Raw genomic sequence first — 27,899 nt, forward strand, 5'->3', positions numbered from 1 at the left:
AACGCCGCAGTTAACCACTGACAGTTCATCCCTATTATAGATCCATGGTTCATCCAAGTTGGTGTAAAATAATAATAAAAAAAATGTTTAGTGAATAAATTTGATCATTCTTACAAAATACTGTATTCACAAGTGACACGCTAAATCTCCTCCTTCATGGACATGGACTCCTTATTTCAACAGTGTCTAAAACACATAAATAATCCCCTTGCAGTAGAATTGTGTACTCTGATTATTGTGAATTTAATCTGAACCCCTTGTACTTGTCAATATCATTTTCCTTCCTTATTTATTATTTAAGTACTAATTTTTCATTCATTCGTTTATTTATTTTTCCTCATTCCTTATTTATTTATTTTTATATTCATTTATTTATTTTCTTCCTTTCCCTTTATACAATCTCAATTTAATAGGAGTTGTGATTGTTCTCTCAATTTGATGTACTTATGTTTACATCTGAGTTTTTCATTATTCTTGTTAAATAAAGTAATTAAAACCTTTTTTTTTTAAACAACAAATCCACAAATGTTATTCTGACAAACATCGATCTCTTAACATGTTATTAATTTCTCAGATAAATATATTTTTTTATAAACTGTCCTATTCTAACATTTTTTTTTGTCTGCATATATATTAATGGTTAATACCAAGTTTGGTAAAAACCTAAAGCATATATATGCATTTTAATATATAATCAATTTAATATATAACAACGTTTTTCTATTCTAAGATGTTGAATTCAACACAAACCTTTGACCAGCGAGCAGATAGTGTTTGGTACCACACGCAGCCCTTGAATGTTAATGATTATCTCTGTGGTCGCTTTGTATCTTATCTCAGCTGTTACATTTGCCTTTCTGGTGTTTCATGACAGCAACAGCTTGGAGGCAATGTCCACTTGCCAGCACAACTGGCCAGAGTCGGTTCCTCCTGATTATGGACAATTTCTTTTGAAACACTCCAGTTAAAACACCAAGAATGGGTGTTTTAAAGGCTTACAGATTCCTCTGGATTGTAGGAACAACTTTTTGGATTTTACCTCACATAATTCTGGGATTGTTATCTGACTACAAAATCTGTGGAGATTCTGAGTGTCAAAGTAAGTCCAAACGCTTCTGATGCAATTCCTGATATCGATGTTATACAAGTACAACAGACAATTATCTTTTCAAATTACATTCAAAATCTAAACTTTCTTTATGATCTCTGACTTGTTTCGCTGGTCTCTGTCCTGCCTTGTGTGTGTGTAGGTTTAATGAGCAGAGTGCAGGCCATGAGGGACCATCACAGTAAGGACTGCCGCTTCCTGAGCTTCATGCGTGGAGAAATCATCTATGTCTACCACAAACTTACTGGAAAGAGGGATGATCTCTGGGCAGGCAGCGTATGTCTTATAACTTATATGTTTCTTTCTATGTTTTCTTCTCATTTTACTCTATCAGTGGCGTCAATTCAGTCGAAGCTAAGGTATGGCAAGGTTACGAGTCACAGAACTTAACTAGAGTATCAATCAACACGTCCAGCAAATACTCATCACAGAAGTTTGCTATGCACAGTAGCTTATCTGTGTGGTCAAGAAAATTGGAACTTTTTCAAATGCAGTCTCGCCAGGAATATTTGTCTTATTTCTAGTTAAAATGTCTCATTTTTAGTCAAAAAATCTCATTACACTTAAAACAAGAATCATCACCAGAAAAATAACTTGTTATTTGACCATTTTCACCTGTTTCAAGTAAATTTTCACTTGAAAAAAGTAGAAAAATCTGCCATGGGGACAAGATTTATCTTCTCATTACAAGCAAAACAATCTTTTTTTCTACTTATTTTAAGTGAAAATCTACTTGAAACAGGTGAAAATGGTTGTTTTTGAGTCTTGTTTTAAATGTAATGAGATTTTTTTTTTAGACTTTTAACATTTTGAGTGTTTTGATTTTTAAGATTTTGAGTTTTTGCAGTGTATAATAACTAGTGAAATCGATCATGTTGTTCTGATTTGCATTTGTAGTTATTCTATATGTATTAAGTAATAGAATAATCAATACAAAGAGACACAGAGTAATTCCATAAATGTATTTAAAAAAACATGCATTTACATTGTCCCTTGAAGCCAAAGTGTGGCGGCTGCCATACCTTGCCACCCAATTGACGCCCCTGTACTCTATGAAGAAATTTTCAGTGCAAGTCACCCCCATTCTCAGGTTCTGGGTAAAAAGATAAGTCTTAATTATAATACAGACAGATTAAGGTCTGAGTATTGATCGGTTGTGATGATGTGAACTTGATACATTTAGTTTTCGTAAGACTGATCAATGAAAACACTGGTTAGAGTAACATATAGGTTAATGTATATAATATATTTTCATCCGGTAATAGAAAAATATAGATGCATGATATTTGACTGTTGATTGATATTATTAGAATTGTCTTGATGGATTTTTTTAAATCACACAGTGCTGCTTGGAGCAGTTTGCCATGAATCTAAATCCCTTTAAATGAGCTGTATTTCGTGTAAGATGTCGGCTTTTTCTGTGGATTGTTTCAGATTAGAGCAGAAAACTGATTAGGACTTTGGATTGTATTTGCATGACATGTGAACTGCATAGACAGTTGACATCAAACACACATTTGACTGTTTGAGTTGACCACTCACTGATAACCTGTTGCCTAGAATGCTTGAAAATACCAGAAAGAAACAATGTTTGTTTACAGATGTTTGCAATACATTATTTTCCATCGGCATGTGTCATATACACCAGTCATAGCATTAAAACTCTGACAAGTACTGTGAGTAACACTCATCTTGAAACAAAGCAATGTTCTTGTCCCCCTCATATAACACTGTCACAAACTATTCAGGGACACTAAAAAGTGATAAGCAGGTACACATAATGGATGGATGAATGGATGGATGGAGGTTGCAAACCACCCCCTGATACTGATCCAAACAGGCCCGTTCTCAGAGGTGTCAAAAGTATTCACATTCATTACTCAGGTAGAAGTATAGATACTAGAGTTTAAAAATATTCCTGTAGAAGTTGAAGTATCAACTCAAGTTTTTTACTCAAGTAAAAGTATAAAAGTACTGGTTTTAAAACTAATTAAAGTATAAAAGTAAAAGTAATGTAAGGGGGAAAAGGACATTAAGGACAAAAGCCATTGAAAATGAATGCATCTTAGTAAAATGCAAATATATTAAAGAACCATATATGTGTACTATTGAGCATTAACATTTGTTTCAGAGAGCAGGAGATATGATGACTAGTTGCCTATAAGTATTGTAATGGTGCAAAAAGTCAAACTTCAGAGGCATGTTATCATTTATCCTAACCTTTATTGGAATGTACATCCAAGTTTAGTTGCAGGAATCTGAGGGAACGGATGTAAGAACAAAACTGGACAAGAACATCTGAAACAACCACAACCAAATTCACTCTATCCGGATGGAGCAATTTAACTGGATCGTTTTTTTTTAAAGGCCGAAATGAAATAGAGTAACGAGGCTGTTTTTAAAATGTAAGGAGTAAAAAGTACAGATAATTGTGTGAAAATGTAAGGAGTAAAAGTAAAAAGTCGTCTGAAAAATAATTACTCCAGTGAAGTATAGATAACCAAAATTTCTACTCAAGTAAGGTAACGAAGTATTTGTACTTCGCTACTTGACACCTCTGCCCGTTCTGCAGACCTAAAGGATCTGCAGAAAAATTCCCAGTGATGACATGACAGAGATGAGCGAACACAACATAGCCACGCTGATGTAGATTGACAGAGTTTTATGTTGATGAATAACTGATGCAATTAGCACTGGGAAAATAAATGGAAAAAGCATAATTGAGGTGAAAAAAATATATATATTTCATCTTCCCCCATTAATTTTGTTTTCTAGTTGTTGTATTTACATTTGTTTTCATTATGCATGTCTGATGAATGCACCGCTTTCTTTTGTTTTTCAGATTAACAGACAGTTCGGCTATTTCCCAAAGGATGCTGTGAAAGAAGAGCAGGTTTATGCAACTTCAGAGGAAGAACTAATGACACAGGTAACTGTATTAGCCTTTCATCTACGAGAGCTGAAATAAAACATCATTTGTACATTTACTAAATACATTTACAATTTTTCTTTGCTTCATTATCTAACACTTAATTTCCAATTTTCCTGCAGGAATCAGATTTCTTCTGTACAGATGAATTTGGCTCTTTTATTGAACCCACTCATCTCGACACTGATGATGACAGCGAGTATGAAATACAAACCAAGGACTCAGAAACTGCTCAAGAGCTCATCCACTCCCATGACGACAATCCTGAAGTTTCTTTGACTTCTGAAGATGCTTCTTCAGAACATTCAGTTTCAGCAGGAGGAGGAAGGGAACCTGTTGTTGATGCAGCTGAACCTTATGAGAAAGCTGATGAAATTCCTACAGATCCTTCTGAACAAGATGGGTCCCCCTCCTCCTCCTGGCTGGGCACTTCAGTGACGGGATGGCTCGGTCTGGCTTCAGAACAACCTGACAATTCAGCAGAAGGAGAGAGGGATGATGACGTGAAAGAAACGAAGGATGAAACTTCACCCACTTCCTCCGCAAAACCAGACGAGGCTGAAGAAAATGAGCAAACCGACGACAAAAAGGACAACTCATTCGCATCCACCATGACTGGGTGGTTTAGCTTTGGAGGTGAGGAAAAAAATGAGCAAGATGAAGTAGAAAATAATGAAGAAGATGAACATAATGTGATTTTTAGGGCTCGGAAGATGTATTCGAGCATGGGGAGCACACAGTTACACAAAGAAGAGAAGAAAGAGATGGGGACACTGGAGTGGTTTGGAGAAAGTCTGTCCAGCAGGGTAGGGTTCGGCTTCACCAAACAGGATCCGGGACAGGAAACAGGAAGTGAAGAAGAGAAGAAGGAAGAGTCGGTATCAAATTCTTGGATGGATATAGGGATTGGGGACATTTTAGGCTTCGGGAAAGAAAATATTGATGTAGATGAGAGTGAAAGAAATGTGGCAGAAAAGGATGAAACCTTGGAACAACCTGTAGCGTCCCAGAGCACAGATCCTGCAACAGATGAACAAAAAACTGAACCCAGAAACGAGTCACACATGGGAGATCCATCAAAAGACCAGCGTATTCAATCTCCAGAGACAATCAATGCTGACGGCAATGATCGTATACATGATCATTTAGATGCTCTAGACATAATGGAGGTAGATATTTTGGAAGTTGAAGCTGAACATGAAGTTATTTCACCTCACACAAAGTCTGAGGAAATATCACCGGCAGTTGGTGGAGTGTCATCCACGATCAACAGCTTTATCCATACGTCCGAAGTGCAGGAAGTACATGTGGAAGAAAGGAATGACATAGGTAAAGAGAGATCTTTAGAAATGGAAGGTGGACATCTTGGGATGCCCGCCACCTCAGAGGGAAGTAAGAGCGAAGATATGGAGCCTAGAGAGGAAAAAACCAATATGACAGGTGAAAATCAGGACTTTGTAACACTATCTGACAGTAATGTGGGCCCTGGTGACAGATTTGAAGAAACATCAGGCTCCTCAGGGAAATCGGCAGGGAAAGATGAGACGGACGAAAAAGATCCACAAAACAGAGAGAGCGTGGAGGAAGACGTGGCCGCAGTCACACATGAGGTTTATAACTCAGCCCAATCCACAGATGTGTTGGACAAAAGTGGTGACTATCATGAAAGAGTTAAGAGCAAGGAGGACACAGATTTACCCCACAAAGAGATTGTAATGACTGCAACGGAGAAATCGGCAGAGGAGGATCAAGTGGGTGGTGATGTCCGGGAAAGTAGCAAAGAGAGTCTCTTATCGTCAGCTGAGAAAGGAAATGAACAGATCCTTGTTAATGTTAGTTTTATTCCTCCCATTGCAGAAACAAAGGTTGACTTAGATAACTTAGCTATAACTAATGATAATCTGGACCTTGAAAGCCACCAGGGTAAGCCAGGGAAAGTGGAAGAAAGTCCAGCTATGGACGGCAGCTCTGAGGAATTAGGAGCATCACATTCTCCTAGTGATACTGAACATCTGTATGAGAACGCGTCTGAGGAGAGTGGAGGAACAATGTCTTCTGGAGAGAGCACAGCAATCACAGACAAGGAACAGGCTGTTAGTGATGCAGATTATTTAGGGAATAGTGGGAAAGATCTGCATGAGAAAACTGAGACGGAGTCATCAGGCTTTGAGGACGTTTTGAGTCAAAGTAGACTAAAGTCACCGGACAACTATGAAACAGAAATTCCTAAAATGGAAGATGTAGAGGAGTCAAAGGAAACGGGAATGATAGAAACAATAGAGGTGAAGCAAGATGGAATGATGGAGGATTTAAAGGGGATGGGAGAGCAGCAAGAAGTGAGTGAGGTGGAAGATAAGGGAGAAGAACAACAGGAGGAAGTGGAGAATAAACAAAAAGAGAATGGGGAATTTAAGGAAAAGTCGAAAGAAACGGAAGAAAATTCTGGGGAGGTAGAAATTCCTAAAATGGAAGATGTAGAGGAGTCAAAGGAAATGGGAATGATAAAAACAATAGAGGTGAAGCAAGATGGAATGATGGAGGATTTAAAGGGAATGGGAGAGCAGCAGGTTAAAGAGGAGTGGGTGGAAGATAAGGGAGAAGAACAACAGGAAGAAATGGAGAATAAACAAAAAGAGAATGGGGAATTTAAGGAAAAGTCTGAAGAAATGGAAGAAAATTCAGGGGAGGTAGAAAAGGAAGAGTCGAGGGGAGAAAAGAAAGAATTGGTAATGTCATTGAAGGGGGGAGGTGATGCAACCGAGGCAAACGAAGAAAGGGAGCAAAGGGTGGAAGAGCTTAAGGAAAAAGAGAAACAGGTGGAGAAGTTACCTGGGCAAACAATACAGATGAGAGTGGAGGATTCAGAGACATTTGAAGAGGTAACTGAAAAAGATAGAAAGGAAGATGAAAGAGAACAGCTGCAGGAGGTAGAGTTGGAAAGTGACATCGGCAGCCCAACCATGGAAAGCAAGGAGAAAGAGACTCCACATGACAACTTGGGATCATTGTTCACCGAAAAAACAACACAGAAGATGGAACAAAGGGAAGAGAAAAAAGAGAGAGTGGTAGAAGTGACAGATGAAGAAATGGAGAGCGAGGAGGTTGTAGAAAAGCAGCCGATCAAGCATGTGGAGGATGACAGCCTTAAATGTTCAGGTGAACATTGTTCTCAAGAAGGCAAAGGGGAAGTAGTGACAGAAGAAGAAGGAGATGGAGAAGGCTCTGAGGATGTTGAGAGTTCAGTAGGTGAAGAAGCAGCAGTGACAGGAGATCAAAACGCTCATAAAGACAGGACAGACTCCAGTGAAAAAACATCAAATAATGCTGTCAGGAGGAATGGCGACTTTGAAGTGACAAAAGCTGATGGTAAAATGGTTGGAAGTGAATCCCGCAGAGATGGAGAGGGAGAACCTGCAGCTTCACCTGATGAACGTGAGGTTTTCACATCTGAAGATGAAGATCCCCGTGGATCCTCAAATCCATCTGGAGCAGCAGAGAGTGAAAGCAGAGGAGCATTTAGTCTTTTCCAAAATGCCTTTGGCCTTCTCAGCCAAACACCTACGTCTGAACCCGAGGGGTTCGTGGAATCAGCTCTGAAGTCCGACATCAATTCAGGTGAGACATCACAGCTACCGGCCTCGTTGACCCCTGATCAAGAAGTGGATTCCACCGCTGAGTTACACCAGGCTAGAGAAACGCAACTAGCTACTCCCACAGAACACCCAGAACCTCATTCTCCCTCTACCCAAAACCCTTTCCATGCTCAAGTCACAGAAACCTTCCTCCAAACAAAAACCCTGACCAAACTTTACAAAAACCTCCTCACCCACATGAGTGTGGAAGAAACATCGATTTTGATGGAAGTGTTTGGGAAAACCAAGTTACAGTTTTTAGATTACATTTTGACAAGTTCAGAGGCCTTAAATGAAATTACAGATGAAGATCAAGCTATATTGTTAGATATAGAAAGACTTCTGCATCACTACAGGGAATTTTCTCCCAGCATGAAGATGGATGATGCACCACAGGAGGACGAAGGAAAGACAAGAACATTCATTGCACTTAAGAAGCTGGAAATGTTATTAAAAACAGTGAAAGAGACTTTCAGCACAGGAAAATCAGATGTCAGTAATCATCAAGGTATCTAGATTTCCTTTACCATCATGGCCAACGTTTCTAATATTTTGATCAAATTCTTCTGCCAGTTCAGGTATGATTTTGTATTGTCAGTTAGAAGGTTTGCATGTGTTCCCCTGTCAAATGCAGCTGAGCCCAGCTGTGCCGGTGTGTCATGTTCAACTCAAGATAAAGATGAGGAAGTGCACATCGCAGAATTACCTCTAGCCCAGGAAGACAAGATCCACAGAGATGAGACGATGACACCAGAGAAGGACAGTGGACATGTGGATGATGGCAGAGATAAAGAGAGGAAATCTGTGGATGAGGAAACAGAGGAGAAAGGATATGAAGAAGAGAGAGCATCCATTTCTCAACCTCTGCAAGGATCACTACACTCACAGAAAGGTTTGGATGACTTGAGTATCCTTTGATCACAAAGGAATAAATATGATTAAAAGATAATTAAGGAAGCAATAACATTAGATAGAGTGTTATTGCCTCAGAGATTCTTCATTTCTTCAACACGAAGTCTCACAACCTCGATGGCACATCTAAGTTTCATCAAGCCTAGATAAAACCTTTGAATATTGTGTCATAAATATAATCGTATAGGAAAAATTGGAAAGTTTAACAAAGTACCATTATGTGTGACTGACTCTAGGGGTAATGAAGCAAACTCTGGACTTTGTCTATCGGGTGGCTAAAGACTCTAGCACTCATGCTCATGCACTGGGAGGAAAGCTGCTACGGCTTGCTGTTCAGGTAAGAGCATTTTTCAATAAATAAATAATATGAACATGTTATTTGGTAACAGAATTTACACAAATTTACAGTTTCAACTTTTTTTTAAATTATTTTTAAATTTTCAGGGAATACTATGTTAGAGGTCATATTCATTTGATGTGTTATATCGCTTTTATTCAACTGAGTCTGCAAAGTTGCAAAGCACAATGAAAAGATTGCATCTTCACTTCTTGAAACGTTTTTTGGTTTAGGCTCTTCTTCTTAATGCATCATTTTAAACACAGTTGCACAATTCCTGACCCAGGACTGGAGGTGGTCCTTTAAAGGAACAAGAGTTAAAACTAGCTAATTTCAGAAAGATTATACCAAAAGCGTTCAGGCAAAATGTGAGAAGATACAAAAAAATGTGTTTTTGAACAGCAACTTACAAACACGTTCTAGTAGATTCACATAATAACAATATATAGCCTTTAAATAGCCTTAAAATCTAAAAAGAAAATAATCAGTTATCATGATGACTGAGGTCAAAGGCAGGTGTATTTAGTTGATCCAGAATCTACCTCTGATTTATTTTTAACAGTTAAACTATATATTTTTAGCTTATGTGTCTTACTATGCCCAGTATTGACCGAAAGCCATCTACTGATACTGTGGTGTCTGGTTCTTTAAGACATAGCACTCCTGACATCCTGGTCTGACTCTCCCATGTACACACATATTTGACTTCATCTCAGTTGACAGGTCAGCTCCAGTCTACATTTGATCCATTACACTCAGCCAGGGGACTATCGACTAAACACAAAGGCAAACTGATTTACATGTATTTAAGCAGGAGGACAGTTTATATAATCAGATGGACGAGAATGAACCCGGGTCGGTAAGTATAAAGTTGAGACAAATAGTGTAAATTTAAGCTGTCACAAGGTGTTAAACTACATTATTAGACAGTGGCTTTAAGTCAAAGCCAGTAAAATATGGGCATAGTCTGAGACAAACATTATGAGAAACGTATATGTTGTGTTTTTACTTTAGTGAGTCGGTTGATCGTCCTAATGTGTAAATGAAAGGTTACTTTCAATTTATCAACACCTGTTTCCTCTAGTGTCACGTTGAAATCGCTCCGACCTGCCAGTGTGGCATTTTACAATTGGTGACGTCGAGATTAAACCATTTACACGAGCGGGGGTGTTGTGATATTTCTGTGAATTTATATACGTACAAAAATGTCTGTATATGGTATTATTATTTAGAAACTTCATATTTAACATAGTATTTATTTTCATATGTCATTTAATTACGTGAAGTTGTTACAAAAAGCTACAAAAAGAGAATATAATATTGTGTGCCCCCCCTGCCGCTGGAAGTGGTCCGGTCCCGAGCGTATGTGTTGTGACTAGGACGAGAAGTCGCCGCTACTCAGGCTGACAGTTCCACTTTCTAGTCAGGATAAATACATTTTTATATTAAATTATCGGCCAGATGAAATAATTTGGACATGGCAGAAAATCCGGCGAGTGAGCAGTTGGCCAGAAAGGCGGTGGACTTCCAGGCTACGGCGGAAGCTTATTACAGTATCGCCGTGGAGAAAGTGAAGGATGTAGGTTATGTGGCAGGTTTCGTTAGCATTTCACAATTAGCTATGGTTGCATTATAATGTCATATTATAGTAAACACGGCGTTGCTTTTTTGTCATATATCCTATATTTGCACATGTTTGCACTTCTCCCTTCTGACTTTTAAAATATTTGTATTGTTGTTAGCATAGCTCGCCTTTAATAATTGCTGATTTCCATTTGCTGTAATCTCTCAGGTCCTATTTATGTTTCCTGTTGTTGTAATTATTCTCAAAAATTGAAGGCATTTATTAAGTTTCCCCATTTGTTTTTCTTATATATGTAGTCTGAACAGCTGTTAGCTATCAAAACAGCTGTTTACTAAGAAAGTGGGTGTCACTGGTTGGTACTGATATTAACTAGTAAATAATCCTTGATTCAATAGGGAAAGTATTGTATTTGTTCAATACTTCGTTTATTTTTTAAAACTATACTTGGACCAGATTTGGAATAGGATTACCGCGGTTGAATTGGTTTGATATTGGATATTATGAATTCAACACCCATAAAACTTGTGATACATACCACTGATTTTGGTCAAACCACTTGTGATGTGTTCATGGTCATCTAGACTATATATCACAAAACAGTAATTATTAAAAAATCATATATATGGGCTGATTTAAAAATCATATATATATGGGCTTATTTAATGTGGTTTAATGAATTCAACATCCATAAAACTTGTGATACATACCACTGATTTTGGTCATATTGCTTGTGATGTGTTCATGGTCATCTAGACTATATATCACAAGAGAGTAATTATTATAAAATCATATTATGGGCTGATTTAATGAGGTTTAATGAAAACAATCGGTGTTATGTATCACAAGTTTTATGGGTGTTGAATTCGTAATATCCAATATCCAATATCAAACCAATTCAACCGCGGTAATAGGATTGATGATGGCCTCAAGGTGTTGCCTTCTATCTCCAAGTTTAAAAGACAACTAAAAAATAATCTTTTACTAACCTATATATAATATAAAATGCTTCTTCATGGACTGCTGGGATGTATGTGTGTGATGGTATTTATATGTAATGTTAAGTATGTATGTTAAGTGTTTTTTTGTGTACTTTGTACGCATTTATCCATCACCATCTTTTACAGATGGTAACTGCTTATACCATTGACTGTACCACTACCCTTATATGAACTATGGGCCCCCACCTATAAGCTTTCCTAGCTTCCTTGGGGGACGCTTCAAACCTAACTCCTCAAGCAACAAATGCTTTAACCGTAGTTGTCTAATGAACATTTTTTTTCCCTCTTCCACATGGATATAAACAGCATGAAACGCCCTCTAATGTTGAGAACATTTACTGTAAAAGTAATGTCAATATCACTAGATGGCCTCTTCTTTTAAACATGTGTCGTTAACTCGTGTTAAACATGTAAGCTGCTAAGCCTAATGTCCACTGCAGTAGAACCCTTTACTCCTAGAATATATTATAAACATGACCATATGAATATGCTCCTAAAATGAATGGTTTTGTTGTTTTCATTCAGGTTGTGTCGTCGCTGCCAGATGACATAAGACCAGGACCAGACCTGTATGGTTTACCATGGGAACTGGTCATCGTCACTGGTTTGGTGGGGTTGGTGACGATCATGTTGTTCACCTGGAGATGTTACAGCTCTGTGAGTGCACAACTATCCGTATTCACTTCAACAACACTGTGATTTTATGTTCATAACCTGTGCAGAATATCATACTGGTTCAAATGTAAAGACAAATTCACTACTCTTGGCCTTAAATGAGCCATCCGTATCATCAGTGACAACTTTCTCATTTGTTTTTTTTTTTTTGTCTTCCCTCAGATCAAAAGCAGATTGTATCAAAGTAAGTTCCCACAACATATACTTTGTTTCCAAAGTTTTATGACTGAAACACCATCGGTAATTTATGCCAATTTAGCCTCTCATGACCACTGTGAATTAAAAAATAAACTATTTTAAGAATCTTTTATAAATAGCAGAAAATAATTTGTATCAAGTTTGAATTCCCTTTTTTGTTATAGATAAGGAGCATCGGATGGCAGAACAAGTTACGCAGCTTTTGGACGAAAAGTGTAAAGTCCTTGAGACTCTAAGTCAGTGTCAACAAGAGGTTAGTGATCATGTGCTTAGGGACTCCTGTCTGGAGACCAAAGGGGTCTCAAATCATGGAGGAATCAAAGATTAGGTCAAACTGTACCGCAGGTTTTAAAGTCCTGAAAGTATGAGAAATTGAACACAATTATTGCCACTTATGTTTTCTTAAATGTAAAGATGTATAGCATTGTGAGCATACATTTATGTCCTGATTGAATGCCCTTTTTATTGTTATTTTAAGTACTTTACAATAAATGTAATTTTTGTATGCTGTGTCATTTGAAGTATGATGAGTTGGAGACTTTGCTGAAGGGCAGTGGCGTCCTGGCCCAGACTGAAAAGACGGAACATCTAGAGGTAAGAAAGGACAGGCCAAAATGTAAATGGGCATTTAGAAATGTCTGATATTTAAGATATTTTAGCTCTGTCGCTCTTTAAAAAAAAAAATTAGTTCACAAAGCAGTGTTGTTTTTTTTAAATAAACTTTTGTTAGTCGCATATTTGTCTTTAAATGTTTGAAAGATATTTCTCTGTTTTTAGTTGTGGTGTTGGGAAAAAAAGAGGCAATAACACTAGTAATTTTGATAGACGAGTTATTGAAAAGGTAAATGTTTGATTGCTGGGAAAATTCAGCTGGGAAAATGACATGCCACCCAAGTAAACATAAAATACTAACAGAAATATTCACTATGATGTGGCAAACTGCAATCTGTACTCCTCATTGAAAAACATTAATACATCAACCTCCAGCAAATCAGTTGTACTTTTCCAGGCATCTGATAGTCTAATAGATAGATTACTGTGTTGTAATCCTGTCAGAAACGGTAACTCTGAGTAGTTCTGTATCTTTGATTTAATTTGTAACTTATCAAAATTAACTAAACAGAGTCATCCAATCAATGACTACTTTAAAGCACTAGTTGTTAGAAATGTTATTTCTATTTTTGTGAATGTACTTGGTAAGATTTTGTGGAATATATTTTCAGTAGCCAATGTCATATGCAAGTATATAATGAAATCAAATCAACATTTTCCAGTAAAACAACTAGTTATTCATTTATACATACATCTAGCTGCTAGATTCTAATATAATAATACTTATATTGCAATACAGGATTCATGGATTGTGCTGTAAGATGTAGAAGTCCAAAACACATTAGCAAAAGTTCTTAAATCATGGGATTTAGACAATTCGGACGTGTAGGTCTTCCTCTGGTCAATGGTGCAGGCAGGATGACTGCATGCTGATCTAATCAAATTCCCAATTGGGTTTGAAGAGCCAAACAAACCGATTTGGTATAATCAGCATCAGCTGCCATATAGTTTTCCAATTAGTCTTTTGAAGTCTTGGATCACATCCTCTTGTCTTGTGAACCTCAGGTCAAAGCCAGGCAGTTCGAACATAATAAATTGGAGCTGGAACGGGATCTGCAACAAGTGAAGGATCAGATGGAACAGCAGAGGGAACATAAGGAAGAACAACAAAGAAGGGTAGGATTACACACACCAATACCAGAAATAACTCTATTCTCACCAAGAAGCCATAGTGGTAAAATCTGGACACTGATAATCTTTTTTTGATGGGGGTGTCTCCATTTTTTTGGGTTCTCCCTCCAGATTGCAATGCTTGAAGAAACCATTAGAGCATTTGAAGAGGAAACAAAAGACCTCCAGTCACAGGAAGAACAGGTACAGTTCTCCATTACTTACTATTTATTATCTCTTATTTGTGCTTTTCTTTTCTGCTCTGCCCTCATGAGTTTCATGTTTAAATATTGATGCTGTTTTCTCCCTAGGCACAAACCACTCTGAAGATATACAATATGAACAGTGACAGGCTACAGAGGAACCTGGAAACAGAAGGAGAGGAGAACATAGTTGTACAGGAGAGCAACAATCATGTAGGATGCTGAGCACTCATTTGATCGATTTGCATTTTGCACCACATTCATGCAAAGACTTCCTATCTATATCCCCTTGTTCTTTAAACCATAATCTCTTTTTTCTATTTCTTTGCCTATCTCTTTTTTTATATATACAGTTGAGGCAGCAAGTGGAGGGGTGGGCAGAAAGAGTGAGTGAGCTGGAAGCAGAGATGCAAAGATGTGAGATTGCTCACAGTGGGATGCTGCAGGATGTTGCCAACAAAGATGAACGTATAATGGTACGATTGCTTTTTCCATTCATGATAATGTATTTTATTCAGCTAATGTATCAAAGTTTTATCTGAAAGCTGGGCCATATCTTAGGAACTGGAGAAAACACTTATGTTGTGTTAAATACTTACTATGCTTGGAAAAAAGTGTTGGGTTGTCGCCAGTGAGGTTAAGCCGGTGTTACATATTGAAATTACATTTTTCTTAGTGGATTATTTATTCAACGGGATCATTTTACAGTGTGAAAACTTGCATACACACAAAATAGTAATGTTAACAATATTATCTGACTGGAAACGGTCTTTAGAGGTTCCACACAGTGCATTTAATCATTGAACACTATTAGAAGATCAACCTTCATGTGCCTCAAATTGTTGGTGCTACTGGATCTTCAATCAAGGAATAAGCTTTTAATTTGAACTGCCACTGTGCACCACATAATTCTGCACTTGAGCATGGTCGTGGTGTGTTTTTGAGACATCTCAGTAATCTGCAGGACACCTGAGATCCACCAAATCAGAAATAACTTGATGGGGGGCATCGGTGTAATTTGTAATTCTCCCCATTGTCAGTAGTAGTTCTCTTAGTCTCTTTCCAAGGCCACTTTGTTTGTCATTCAGCTGAGCTGCTACAGCTCTTATATAAATATTGACTTCAGTTATGCTGGCTGATAGATTCTTTGATGTTGGACTGACTTATTTGATTTTACTTTCTGTTTTGGGACCTGGTTATGAGATTACTTGTAGCTTTTGAGGCTGATCTGATGTTAAATTTATCCTAGTAATTATATTTTGGTGTCTCTGTTAAACAAAAAGACCAGGAGTCATAAATTGTAAAATCATGCAGTAGTTTTTTTGTTGCTAGACCGTTGGATGTCTTATCAGTCTGCGTAACTTGAAGGTCCCTTTAGTGTCAGCGTAATGAATCTACCGTAAGTGTTTTTAACAGATGGTGAGAGGAAATGATCACATCAGCTCTCCTTCAAACACCTTGATGATGACAGGATTCATCATCAATTTATTATTCATCATTAATTTATTACAGTAAATAATTATTCATGGTGGATGTGAAGTCAATGTTGTACATGGAGCAGTTTATTTAAAGTATATTGACATTGTGGCATACCACGGCTTTCCAACCAGTTTAAATGTGAATCAGCTAAACCTGTTCTTGTTGTGAGACGACGATCATGTTCAGTTTCAAGCCCACAGTTTACACATGAAATGTTATGGTTTAGTTGGTACCATGTTCAGCAGCAGCTACATTAGCTTCATGGTGACCCGCAATTGGCCTACTGAATTCCAATCTTTATCACCTCATTATATATTGTAGGGAAAAGAAAATCAGTAATAAGGCAGTAATTAAAGCCAACGCTAAACTAATCTGTCAGCTTCTATACAAGAAAGTTGTGCTCATATATACTGTATTGTTGTTCCATCAAAGTCCATTCCTCAAAGAATTAAAAAGCTGTTGTCATGCCATCGTTTCTGACCTTCAGCTCTTAAATAAAATCATTTTACGAGTCATATTTGTTCTTTGGGGGGAAGGTTGATTGGTAGCAACATCATTTTAGAATGTGCCAGGTTTGCATCTCGGCTGTGCAGCTTTCTTTGTAGAGTTGGTGTGGTTGCCTTTGTAGGTTTTCTCTAGGTGCTCACTCCAGCTTCCTCCCAGCGTCCAGAAAAACACATATTAGGTGAACTGGTGCTAATGAGTTAGTGGGGTGTAGCTCACCTCACCTCTTGTGTATTGTCTTATGTCGGCATAAAGCATTCATGGAAAATAAGTGAATCCAATTTCTGTACGCCTCCAGTCCTTGACAGATCGGCTGCTGCGGATGAAAGCTTGGGATTCAGACATGGGGGAAGAGGAGGGTGATGAAGGACGACAGAAAGAAGCTACTAAAGGGACTCCAGGAAAAGGAGAGGAGAATGGAAGAAGGGACGCAAAAGACATGCACCTCCAGAAAGTCCAGAAGCTCATTTATGCTGCAAAGGTATGCAAATAAATTAGGCACAATACGGAAAACAAATCCACAAATGCAGTTGTTGTATTTGTCATTATATGATTATTATACTTTCCCTGAATAACAGACAGCCTTCTATAGATTTCTGTTATAGCAGGAGTGTGTTTGATTGTGACTAACACATGCCACCACAGGTTTTTGTAAAAGTGGTGCATAATTATTTAACCATTTTGAATAGTCTCTAGAGTTTAGCCTCTTATACACTTTCTACATTTGTGTGTAGCTGAATGCAGACCTAAAATCAGTGGATGAGGATAAAGACAGAGTGTTTGCCAAGCTGAACGATGAAATCAAAGCTAAAGAGGAACTGCAAGGTAAGTTCACTGTCGTATGCTTTATTTAAAAAATGTAAGGATGTCATTCACATGTAGGTAATTTAGTTGTTGTATTTTTCATTAAAATGCAAAACAAACAGCAGTTATTGAATATTGATAAGTTTGCATCTGTGTTTTGTTTTCATTTTCAAGTGAGCATTAAGGACATGGAGAATGAGAAGTTGTCACTGCAGTCTGACAGTGAACACTACACAGATCAGGTAGCTGATTTCAGCGGTTATTGTGATATTTATTATAATGTTCCTTATCTAGTTTTCTTTGCATTAATCCAAGCAAATTGTGTGTTTTCAGGCCCAACGATTACAACAGAAACTCCAGATTATGACAGAAATGTACCAGGAAAATGAACTCAAGCTTCACAGGTACAGCTTCATGGGAACACTTGAGAAGGAATGATAACAAATTTTACTTTTGAAAACGTTGCAACATGTGCTTTTGTAGAATGCTGACAGTGGAAGAGAAGGAACGTCATCAAAAAGAGGAGAAGTTAACTAAAGCAGACAAAAACATTGCAATGGCTATGGAAGAACTGAACAACTACAGGTAGGTGCTACGTCAAAGTAACTGGAACTACACTTACTTTAGTACTTTACATCCTCCAGGCGTGTATGAGCCTCTCCTCCATACATAGTTTCACCTTGATTTAATTTCAGGCAACGAGCAGAAGAGATGGAGGAAGAGCTGGAGAAAACCAGAAAGTCCTACCAGACTCAGATATCGGCACATGAAAAGAAGGCTCATAATAACTGGGTTTGTAAAGCTGTGTTACTAGTCATTTATGAGTTTAAAAACAAACATCTTTGTATATAAAATTAGTTGTGTGGTGTAACCTAATACTTAGCAGTTAAAGTTGGTGTTGCTGATTATGTCTAAACATTTGTCTCTACACTTAAACTGAAAAGACAAAGGGTGGGAAGGAATATGAGGGATCACACCGCAGGGCTGATTTGAGTCTTTAATCCTAAAACTCCCTATCATAATTGTTTTAATTTATTTATTTAATCTTTTGGAAAGCTTATATTTGGATTAGTGTTACCTCTTGATAGCAGCAAAGCCCCTGCATAGTTGGCAGGCTACCCTGTAGCATTTTGTGCTATCATATCCCACATTTTATAACAAAACAGCATAGAAACACTGCAGGTTATAATTTACGTCAGCATGTGGTAGCATTGTCCTGTATTACAGAATAAAGGGTTTAATAAATACAAATTTTTTCAGCAACACTTATGAGTTTAATATTTTGGGAAGACACCCAATTTTTTTTTAAACCTTAAGACTGAGCAGTGTTAGCAGGTGATGGTCTTATTTAAAAGTTGGATTTATGGCCTGTAAAACTTTCTAAATCATAGCAATTCAAACCTTTTTTTTTTCTTTTTAAACACTTTTGATAAAAAAAAAACAACTATGCTTTAAAAATAAAGAAGTTCTAAAGCCCTAAAGAAAATCATAATGTTTTAGAAGTCTAGCAGGGTGCGATTACAGTGCAACGAAAAAGGCAGTGCACAACATGCTGCTGGTGAATCCTGTCCTTTAAATTCTTGATTGTGTTTGTACAGTATTCCTTTAAATTATACATATATATTTTTTACCGACACTTCCAGTTGGCAGCCCGAGCAGCAGAGAGAGATCTTTCAGACATCAGGCGAGAGAATGGCCTCTTCCGACAGAAGTAAGCGCATCTCTAACTATGGTTGAATACTCATGTTTGAGAAACCCATGGTGGCACATTTGTTAATTATTTCTAAATCCAGACACACTGGAAACAATAAATCACTTTTTTCAACAATTAACAAACTGTTAAATGTGCTGTATGACACAAGTTCAAAATTATAATGTAGTATATAATTATGTTGTGCTTGTTATTATGGTGCAAATATTCATTAAATATGATGATGATGATGATGATGATGATGATGATGATGATAATAATAATGTATACAGTGCAGATCTTTGTGGTCTGACCAAATTTTTTACAAATGATGCAACTTTTTTACAGACTCACTGATACGCAGTTTAAATTGGACGCCCTTGACAAAGATCCGTACGCCCTGAACAGCCTAGCAAGACCGCTGCCTTTTCGAGGTAAACACTCCTGCATGCACAGACACACACACACACACACACACACACACATGCACACATGCACACATGCAGTGTCTTGTCCACAGTTTTGGTCAGATTTTAATTAGCTTTTTAATTAAGGACATAATCAGTTCATTGTATTGTTTTTGACAATATGGAATACTATAAATAAAGTATTTGTAAACTTTCTTAATAAAAAAGATATTTTAACTCTGAAACTAATAAACTCAATGAGAACTAGTTGGAGCTGCAAAAAAAACAAAACAGCATAAGTGAAATGTCTTTGTGTTGCCAAGAGGAATCAGTTGTTGTTATGAATATTGTCACACAAGTAAAAGAGCTTTTAGTGAACTCTTCATAAAACAGGAAATATTTTAATAGTACTTCTCTGTTGGACAAACTTCAGATCCTATACTGCTCACTCTTAAAGGGAACTCTAACTGGAATGAGTCCAAAATCACAAATACAGTATCGCTGTCAATAAATCTGCCACATTCAAGTTATTGAAGAGTTAGTTATCGATGGCCTTTGCCCTAAAGATAAAGCAACTCTTCTCTCTCACTGCTCTTGGTATAATCTTCTTGTTTGTAAATTTGGTCAAATATTGTTTATGAATGTTGTTAGGCTCTGATTTCTGCTGCTCAATGTGCTGGTTACTAGCATTATTTTAATTTTTTTTAAATCAGGTGTGTTTAGACTTGGTGAATTATGTGACTTGTATGTATACGTGTGATTCTCCAGTTAATACCAAAACCAAAGTAAGGTCTTATACTTTCTACTTGATGTCATTTGTGTTTTTAAGTCTTAAATGTGAAGCGTCAGAGAATTTCTCACCAAATTTCCCTCCATCCTCAGCTGAACGGTCACCATACGGTCCTTCTCCTCTGGGTCGACCTCCGTCTGAACCCAGAGCTCTCCTCTCTCCTCCAACACTAATGGATGGCCCTGCTAGACTGTCCCCTAGAGGTATATACACATTTTAGATACACAGTTATTTAACAAATCTTTAAACTGATGCAAATAATACCACAAACATGAATGTACTTTTCATTCACATTCTTCAGTACACGTTGTTTTTATTCATATACATAATACCGACTTCACTTGTGCAGTAGATACAGCATGTTTGTGATGGTCAGCTGATTGTAGCATGATAAATTGTTGATGACTATACATTTTGCATGGTCTGATTCGCATGCATTCTGGAATGTAGAAAGGAAATCAACAATAATACGATATATGTTTGGAAGCCTCTCAGTTTATTGACTTAACATTTTCATGCGTTTTGTTTCTCACCTCCAATCATGCTCATTCTGGTCTAAATGTCTTTGGGGCATTTGTTCTGCTTTGAAACCTTCCCCTTTTCTTTCCCACACACTTCTGCTGCCTCTCTGTCCCTTATTCTATATTCTTATCTCCACTCTTACCTTTTCCTTTGGATCGTCTATTTCTGTTGCTCCTTTCTGTCCCAGTACCTCGTGGTCCAGGAGATCTCCAAGGAGAGATGGAACGCAGTGGAGGTCCTCATTCAGACAGCGGTTCAATCTCTCCTACATGGGAGAGAGATCGCAGGGGTCCCCCTCTAGGACCCCCAGGACCTCCAGGTGTGTTTACAATCAAGGCACAAAGAGACAGAGAGGATAGAATCAGGATATTATGACTCGCCCCAACTTGTTTCTGCAAAGTATTATGACTAAAATCATATTTACTAAACAGAGATGTGGATTATTCCTCAAAAGTTGACAAGGTAATCTCACAAATGTTTAGGGGTCAATGACGTGACGCCTATATTTTATGAAAAACTGATTTTTTTTTTTCAATTCAAAAAAGGTTTAAATGGATAAAAAAATACCATATATATGACCTACCTGTCCCACATATGGACTCACTTGAATTTTACAAAAAATACTAGTTATTTGGGATTTTGTTGTTGTTTTAAGCGTCAAAATGTCATGTGGTGCGACCGTCCGACCATGACTCTTGTTTTGATCACTTTTTTTGAAATGACTAAATGTATTTAAATCAATCTTCTGCCCTATCTGGCATGATTTCAGAAATGTCTTGTAATGTGTAAGATTGCAACACATTTGTATTTATATTTGCATCATAATATACAAACAAAGTTTGACTGATGACGTCAATTTTATGAAATATCATGTGGCGCGACTTTAAAAAAAACAATTTTTGTATAATAATGAAAACTTGTAAAAAAAAGATGTCAAGATGTTAAGGAAATTAATTTATTTTAATATGAATCATGGTTGCACCACAAGTTTTTTTTAAGGCTAGTTAAATTCATCTTGACAAAAAACTCAAAAAATGTACCTTGAAAATCCTTATTCGTCATTGACCCTTAGTTGTTTTTGTTTCTTCTTTCCACACAGTTCCAGCAGTCTAGTTGTTTCAAGGTGGATAAATAGAAAAATTAAAAAAGATCTCTATTCTGATAACGCAAAGGTTAATTTGTGTCGGCAAGAATGAAAGTCAAAACAGTTCTCTTTCTAGTGATCCGTTGCTCATCTATAAAAAGTATCTAGTCTTCGGACTCCAGCGAGAAGTATTTACTTTTTTGATAGATGGTAAATATTTGCATGTGGCACAACAACATTTCTGCTACATCATCAATCATTTAACGCATTTGCCATCGTTGCTCGTTGTGCATGTGCACCTTGATTGTGATGAATATCATGATTGTCTCCAAGCCCAATTTACCTCTTTTGTGAGGTTTTAAATTAGGGCAAAAAAGAACATGTGTACATTACAACATGTATTAAGGCTCCTGTTTGTATTAATCACAGTTCCAAGCCCTAAATGGAAGTAGCTGTCTTAAGAAATAGAAGTGATACTTGGTCCATATCTGATAAATTCAGCCGATCATCCCTGTATAAGTTCATGCAAAAGAATACCTAAGAGATGACAGCAGGTGGCTGTTATGTAGATTTGCTCTGAGAGGTCATAATGTTTTTCTCATCTAAATCATATTAGCAGGGAGCTGACATGAGGTCATAAACTGTTAATGACAGAATAAAAGCACAAATCATGATGGGCTGTTCTGACTGCTTTACAGCACAACCTCAGCGCACCGGATTGTTCTACCTTGTCATGATTTTTGTAGCGGCTAGAAGAAAGCAAAAGGCATGTGGCGGTGCTTGTGTGTTACCTTTTAATGCATTTTGAATTTTGACATTAGAAAGTAGATTTAGGCCCATCGTCTCTTTTCCAACAAAGCGGTGCACATTCTGATCCAAAACCAGCGCAAAAATCTAAGCTAGTTATTTCTGTTTCATCACAGCCAGACTAAGGATGCTAGAGTTTTTCCACATTTTGGTAATCTGGCACTAAGAATGGTTTATGGTTTGGTCAGCTGCTGGAGGTGGGATTCTGTTGACAACCAGACCACGTAAAAGTTTACAATCATGTTAGCTCGTGTGATGCTAAGTTTTCCTAGTCCAAAGTAAAAAAAACCTCAGCGTTGTCAAATGTGAAGTCAAAGCAACAGTATATGAACATGAGCTCATTGGTTCTCTCGTTTTTATAGTTTATTGCTTTGTGCATTTGTGAATGCTTCCCAGTGTATTTATTCAACCAAATCCAGAAACAGCGTTTGTAATAAAGTATATATACGCTAATGTTTTAATATCAATTGCATTTTGTAAATCCTACTCCAAACAGTCGTTATGAAATCATATTTACACAGGTTGCATCACAACATGAAAAACAAAAACGAAACATTCACAAAGACTGTATTTGCAACAGTATTTATAAATGCAATGTCAATATAAAGAATTGGCTCTGCAGGAAAACCTACAGGAATTGATTACAGGGAGGATTTATCAGTGATTCATAACGGACATTTAAAATGATGTGATGACATACAGGACTGTCTCAGAAAATTTGAATATTGTGATTTTCTGTAATTCAATTACAAAAACAAAAATGTCATACATTCTAGATTCATTACAAATCAACTGAAATATTGCAAGCCTTTTATTATTTTAATATTGCTGATCATGGTTTACAGCTTAAGAAAACTCAAATATCCTACCTAAAAACATTAGAATATTCTGGGAATCTTAATTTTAAACTGTAAACCATAATCAGCAATATTAAAATAATAAAAGGCTTGCAATATTTCAGTTGATTTGTAATGTATGAATGTATGACATTTTTGTTTTTTTTAATTGCTTTATGGAAAATAAAGAACAGTCCTGTAGTTCTTTGTATAAATAGAAGTAAGTGCTTTTGGCAAATACTTTCAGATGATTTCAAAAGGGGAGCATCAGCATCAGAAAACATCAGCTTTTCCACACATTTATTTTCAGCTCTCGTTGAGCTCAACATGAAATCAGCATTGTCACACTTGCAATGCAGTTGCCTCCAAAAATATCAACAACTAATATCATGCAGTATGATACTGCATGTTAGAGCCTTGCTGGGTGCCGTTAAACATTGGGATGTATTTGTTTTGTCCCTCAGGCTACATGTTTCCAGAACCGGGAGGTCCCATGTTCAGGAGACCTCCTCCTGGAGCCATGCGGGGCATGATGCCTCCCGGCCCTCTCCAGGGTAGAGGTCTCCCCCCAGGACCTCCTCACCCTGCAGACATGTCAGGTAAGTCCTTAATCTCGCTGTATTTGAATCTTTTTGATGTTTGACACACTGTTATACAAACTTCAAAGCCAGTCTTCTCAAATTAAAACACCAAATGTTTGTCTGTGCAGATAGTTCGTTTAGAGAAAACAGCCTTGGCCCTGCTGATCCGGAGAGTCGAGTGGTAAGAAGCGTACGTGTGTGTGATTACAGCATGTGTAGATCTGTGGTTCAGGTTTAATTTAAGAGTTTTTTTCTCTGTGCGTCTTCAGTCTGGTCCCGGTGATCAGATGGCTCCACCTGAACCAGATCCAAGGATGAGTGGCCCACTTCCCCCCGGAGCCCCGCTGGGTCCCATGGATGGCCCCGGATGGTCCGGAAGAGGCCCTTACGGACCCCCACCCCGTCCTGACTTCTACCCTCCCAGGGGACCAGGAGGTCCTCCCATCATGCCTAGTAATAACCTCAGCCTTAAGCTTAAGTTATGGTTCTGCATCAAACCAACGCAGAGCACACGCCGTCGCCGTGAGGCCGTCGGGAACCCTTCGGATTTCTCCATCACTCCATTTCGCCGCGGTGCAGTACCCCCCATGACCGCTAATTCGCAATCTTTTCCTGAATGGTTTATCCGACTTTTCCGGTCACAGTGAATCAAAGAGATAAGGACAACTATTGTGCAAAAAAAGAAAACAAAAAAAATCACACATACACGAAGAAAAGAGCGCTGAAAGTTCACGACTGCTTCAAACCGGAAACCGGAAATGGGTTGCTACCAAGCGAACCAATCACAGCCCTCTCCGTCTGCGTGTGGTCTGCGTCGCCTCGACGCGTAGTTACAATTTTCAGGAGGTGCACGTCAGAGACAGCGCATGTGACGGTGTCAGTGACGGTGTCAGTGACGGCGTGTGGTCTGCGTCGATACGTGCCGTAGGCACGGCGTCGTTTTGACGCAGAACCATAACTCAAGCTTTATTGTCATGTTATATGCTCTTATTTCCACGTGCATCAGTTCAGACTCACCTTATTTTTTCTTTTTTCCCCAGTGTGGGGCCCCCGTCCTCCAGGAATGATGTTCCCACCTCGTTTCCCTCCCGGTGGACCTCCTCATCCTCCTCATCCTCACATGTCCCCCTATGGCCCCCCCGGTGGGCTCCCTCCTCCTGACTCCCTCCCTCCTCGCCCGCCTCACCCCTCACAGCTGCACAGGAAGTCACCAGAGGAGAGCACACCATCGCCCGAAGACGCCATTTGAGACTCACAGTTTTTACTTAAGCGGTTATACGACACATTTAAATCAGCGGTAGACGGATGATGGGATGTGACCGTCCCCCCCCATTTTTCTATAACAGCCATTTCTTCATGCAGATGCTTTATTTAATGAATAGTGTTATTAGAGGGGACACATCTGCCTGCCTTAGCTTGTTTTCCTTAAGTGTGCCTGCCCTAGTTCTTTCACATGAAACCACATCCCTTATTTTTTTTTCTGCATTCTTTCTCCCTCTTTGTCCCGCCATCATTCAGCTCTGCCCTTATCCAGCTGATAATAGAAATCATAGTGACTGCAGTTAAACTCGCTCAGTTACAGCCAGTGTACGTTTGTGGTACTGTTGCCTCATGAACCAGACACAGCTGCTTGTTAGTTCAACTAAGCTGGATGCTTTTTAACAGCATGACCAGGTCTCAAAATATGAAAGGACCCGTCAGCATTTAGCGGCAAAAAGAAATGGGAAAGATCCAAGACTTTCTAGGAAATATATTTTAGGACAGAATTATACATTTTCTTATACCATAACATTTGCCATTGTTATAATTTATAAAATCTCATCATTTAGCATGTGTATTGTTGACAGATTTGATACTTGAATCTGATCACATCAGGTCTTTTTTTTTTTTTTTTTTTTTTTTTGTGACTGAACCGAGTTGATTTCTCAGAGATCAAATAAAATATTTTTTTTTTCTTTTTTTAAATCTACTCAAATAAATGAATTTCACTGACTTCCCCAGTGAGATTCAGCGGACTTTGCCTTCATTGGCAAAGTTATTAGAAAAGAACGGCGATGGAAGAGCATTTTAAACCTGTTACAGTGACTTCCACACTGCCGCGGCTTCTGAGTGGCTCGTAACGGCTGCTGGAGTTTTGTATTAATTATTATTATTAAGCTGTGACCCAGTGTGACAGTGAGGGGGAAATGAAGTGGACTGACTGGAATAGAGGCTTCCTCTGAAAGATGAGAACTTTGTGAATTTTGTAAAAAGTGATTTATTGATGGACGAATAAAGACTCTTAAATTGTTGACGTCTCCATATCTCACTGACCTAAAACGGTACATTTTTGTGCATAGTTGTAATTTACAAAAGCATCAGTAGCAGCCACGAGTAATGCAATATTTTAATGTAATTATGTTAAAATACTGTTTTGAATATTTGACATGTCTAGTTGAATATTTCAAAAATAACTTTTACATATACAGAACTGTTCATATATGCACATACACTCAACCAGACTTGTGATGTCATTTTAAACGTTAATGTAGTATAATCTTGTTCCCATGCATGTATATATGCTGTAAACTGTACATGAATACAGATGTAAATATTTAAAGTATAAATAGTACAAGGAAACATGTTGAAAGTGGTCTGTTTTCCATGTGTGCACATTTTTCAATATGATGGAGTAGCATAACACGTGCTGAAAGCTCAAATAATGAATTGTTGAATTCTTAAAGAAGTATTTAATTTAAGTTTTGTTTAAAAAGTCTGACAGAGAATCAATCTTCCAGATGTGAAATGAGGCGGGGTTCACCAGACCGTCATGAACTGCACGGGAAAGTGGTGAGAATTATGTTTATGATTCCAAGGAAGTTGGGGATTTTGTCATTAACGGCACAAAGTATGATTAAAGATCTAAGTCTATTTAGAACTTTCTGTAGTTGCAAAGCAAGCTTAACACAGAAAAGGTCCATCCTGGATTTGAATGAGGAACCTTTAAAACTAGAAGATGACAACATTAGCCAACACACCATCACCCTGACCCGTTGGAGCCCGGTGTTGGTTTGGTCTGGCTGTAGTCCACACCTGGAACACAATTTGATTTATAACAACAAAAAAAGAATTTAAGCCCTCGCCATCTTCATAGATTGGGCAAGGTAGAAAAACTACAATGAGTGAGAATGAATTCAAGATGCAACCAGGTGGTTAACAAGCTTTTAAGAAAACATATTATTGGCATGAAAATAACATTTTAATAATTCTGATAAACACAAATGTTATATTTTTATCTAATATTGTTTTTTGAGTGAAGAAAGATACAGAATAGCTTGTCATATGGAAGTATGAAAAGCTTGTTACATTCACTCGAAAAATAAAAAATAAATAGTTGTTTTACTGGAGGAAAATAAATTATGTATCATTGAAAAATTGCATCGTTCATTCGGAAAAAGAGGACGTGCATTTATTAAAGACATCAAATGTTTTTCACAAAGACAAAGTTATATCAGGAATTTATAAAATGAGCAAAAAAATATTTTTGAAAAGAAAATTGTTAATTCAGAAAAACATTACTTCTTTTCATTTTTCAAAGTAAATGCAAAAGTTCTGTTTTTCTGAATTTATATCTCTCCTTTTTAGATATTAAGATCTCCCAGTTGCTCCAGTGGTCTGGCCAGCTCAACTACTAAATTTAAATTAATTGACCATGGTAAAAATGTGATATGTGGTTCATTGGCTTTCTCTAGTTTTGTGAATGGCGGCAATCAGTCAGTGATCAAATTCAAAATGGCAAAATTAAGAATTAAACTAACAAAATAAGGTAATTGGTACAACAATGGAATTATACTTGGGAAAATCATACTGCATATGGTTTAAAAAAAAATAAAATCTCAATTATTCTTTTTTTGCAGCGTACTCTAACTTTTTAATGGTGTTTATAGGTCCAGTAAAGCATTCTGAAAGTTTCTCTTTGATAGCTGCTAAATATTTAAATCATATTAACTGAATCGCCTTCAACGCTTGAAACACAAAGGCCCTCCTGTTGGTCTAAAGTGCATTTATTGATGTGATCAATCAATTTATTCATATAAGCCTTGCTGGAACTGTTTTC

The 27,899-nt window shown here is 37.5% G+C and overlaps 1 protein-coding gene across 1 annotated transcript; it reads left to right on the forward strand.

Moving 5' to 3' along the window:
• Positions 1-891: 891 nt before the first annotated feature.
• mia2 (MIA SH3 domain ER export factor 2) lies at positions 892-26,419 on the forward strand. The gene is made up of 28 exons (XM_061743134.1): positions 892-1,099; positions 1,251-1,384; positions 3,951-4,037; positions 4,160-8,177; positions 8,304-8,561; positions 8,818-8,918; positions 12,027-12,158; positions 12,339-12,360; positions 12,539-12,627; positions 12,897-12,968; positions 13,992-14,102; positions 14,229-14,300; positions 14,408-14,512; positions 14,653-14,775; positions 16,581-16,763; positions 17,017-17,107; positions 17,261-17,328; positions 17,420-17,490; positions 17,570-17,671; positions 17,782-17,878; positions 18,730-18,797; positions 19,125-19,210; positions 20,066-20,176; positions 20,683-20,814; positions 23,687-23,821; positions 23,932-23,984; positions 24,073-24,256; positions 24,844-26,419. Exons 1-28 carry the CDS (start codon positions 979-981, stop codon positions 25,050-25,052), a joined length of 7,035 nt encoding a protein of 2,344 aa, XP_061599118.1. The 5' UTR covers positions 892-978; the 3' UTR covers positions 25,053-26,419.
• The last annotated feature ends 1,480 nt before the right edge of the window (positions 26,420-27,899 follow it).

This window comes from Cololabis saira, chromosome 16 (assembly GCF_033807715.1).
Source record: "Cololabis saira isolate AMF1-May2022 chromosome 16, fColSai1.1, whole genome shotgun sequence".
NCBI lineage: Eukaryota > Metazoa > Chordata > Actinopteri > Beloniformes > Belonidae > Cololabis > Cololabis saira.